Here is a 1,774-nt window from a genome sequence, read left to right as displayed (position 1 = left end):
GAAAATGACTTTGATGCTGCAAATGAGTTTAATTAATTGATTAAAAATTAATTTAATATGACAATGTTCAACATTTAATAACATTTAATACAATGATGTGAAAAATTTAAAATACCATCCTGACAAAAACAACTGTAAAAACAATTGAAATGACATTCTTGCAACATGCATATTTTGGCATTGATTAAGAATTGATTCTGTCACTCATTGAAAGTTGTTTGATGTGGTGCAAAGCATGGTGTGGTTCAGTTCAAAGAAATCACTGGATTTTGTTTAAAATAAAATCTGATCTTTTAATATTCTATTCCAAATCTTCTGTTTTATAATGCCAAACACCAAACAATAATTCCATAACTTCAATCATTTATTTTCTATCCCCACTTTTTCCAAAAAAAAAAAAAAAAAAAAAAAAAAAAAAAAAAGGTCACAGAGTGCAGGAGCCTATCACAGCAGTCGTAGGGCAAAAAGCACGTACACCCTGGACAGGACCCCAGTCTGTTGAAGGACCACATACAGATAGAAAAACACAATCACACCTATGGTCAATTTCAAGTCACCAGTTCACACAAACTCTTTTTCTTTGGATGCAGGAGGAGGCCAGAGCAACGAGAGGGAACCCATGCAAACATGGTGAGGAGATTAAAAAAAAACTGTACACTGAAAGGAGCAGCTGGACTGTGACATGCAGCAAAATCTTCAGGAAGAATGAAGCCGAAACAGACATTTCTTCATCCTCTCTCTGTCAAAATGTGTTGGTTTTGAAGTTTTACCTGACAGTCTCAGACATGAAAATTTGGTGTGTTGTTCATGTAAATTTATTGGAAAATTTGAAAGAATCAATGCACTAATTCATGAGGGTGAACAAGAAATCTGCAACAGAACGAACTCTCCAAAGGTTCAGCATCAGTGAAAATGTGTCCAAGCAGAAAAAAAGCAGAAGTATTTAGTGAGGAGATTTTTGTCACAGAATGAATCACTGTGATACGTGTTCATTAACAGAGTTGTCCCTCGTTTGACAGTAATACACAGCTGAGTCTGACTGCTCCACATTCTTGATGATCAAACGATAATCTGATTGTGACTGATGAGTCGATGTGAATTTAGGAGGCAAGAAACCAGAACCATACTCTGGAGAGCTGTAAGAATGATGATAATACAACACAAACTGAGGAACTCCTCCTGGAATCTGTTTGTACCAGCGAGCTGCACTATTAGTAACAGTTCCCAGGTTACAGTCCATGGTGGCTGTGTTTCCTGTGGTCACCGTGACAACAGCAGGCTTCTGTGTCACCACGGTCACACCACTGACACCTGGAAAGAAGAAGATGAGATGAAGAGAAAGAAACAGACTGAGCTGAAAGCTGCAGTAAGTCAGCCTCCTTACATGTTAGAGCAGTGATGAGAGTGCAGAGGCTCCCCAGCATGTTGTCACTGTGTGCTCACAATGGACTTGGAACGTGGAAACTTACTGCTGACACATTAGAGGCTGTGGAGGATGACCAGAGGAGGTGCAGGAGGAGCAATTTAATACCACACTCAACATCACAGTGATTGACAGGAGGAGGAGGAAGCACGTCACTTATGCAAACATTATGCAAACACCTGACCTTTGACCTCAGCATTTACATTTCAGCTATAAATAATCAGAGGCCTGCAGGTGCATCCTGGGAAGGAAGAGAAAGTTTAAAGGTGATGCTTCACTGATGAAGGATGTTTTTTTTTTAAACCAATTTTTTTTTTTTTCAAATATACACATATATACTAGCTGGGGCAC

General features: G+C 38.7%; 1 gene segment (V, D, J or C); it reads right to left on the bottom strand.

Annotated features, from left to right (window-relative positions):
* Positions 1-973: 973 nt before the first annotated feature.
* On the bottom strand, positions 974-1,424 carry LOC117528738. The segment is given in 2 exon segments: positions 974-1,311; positions 1,385-1,424. Coding segments are annotated over 2 exon segments (378 nt in total).
* Positions 1,425-1,774: the final 350 nt, after the last annotated feature.

Source organism: Thalassophryne amazonica, chromosome 16 (genome assembly GCF_902500255.1).
Source record: "Thalassophryne amazonica chromosome 16, fThaAma1.1, whole genome shotgun sequence".
In the NCBI taxonomy this organism is placed as follows: domain Eukaryota; kingdom Metazoa; phylum Chordata; class Actinopteri; order Batrachoidiformes; family Batrachoididae; genus Thalassophryne; species Thalassophryne amazonica.
The sequence above is the reverse complement of the archived record's forward strand: the minus strand, read 5'-3'. Positions and strand labels throughout refer to the sequence as shown.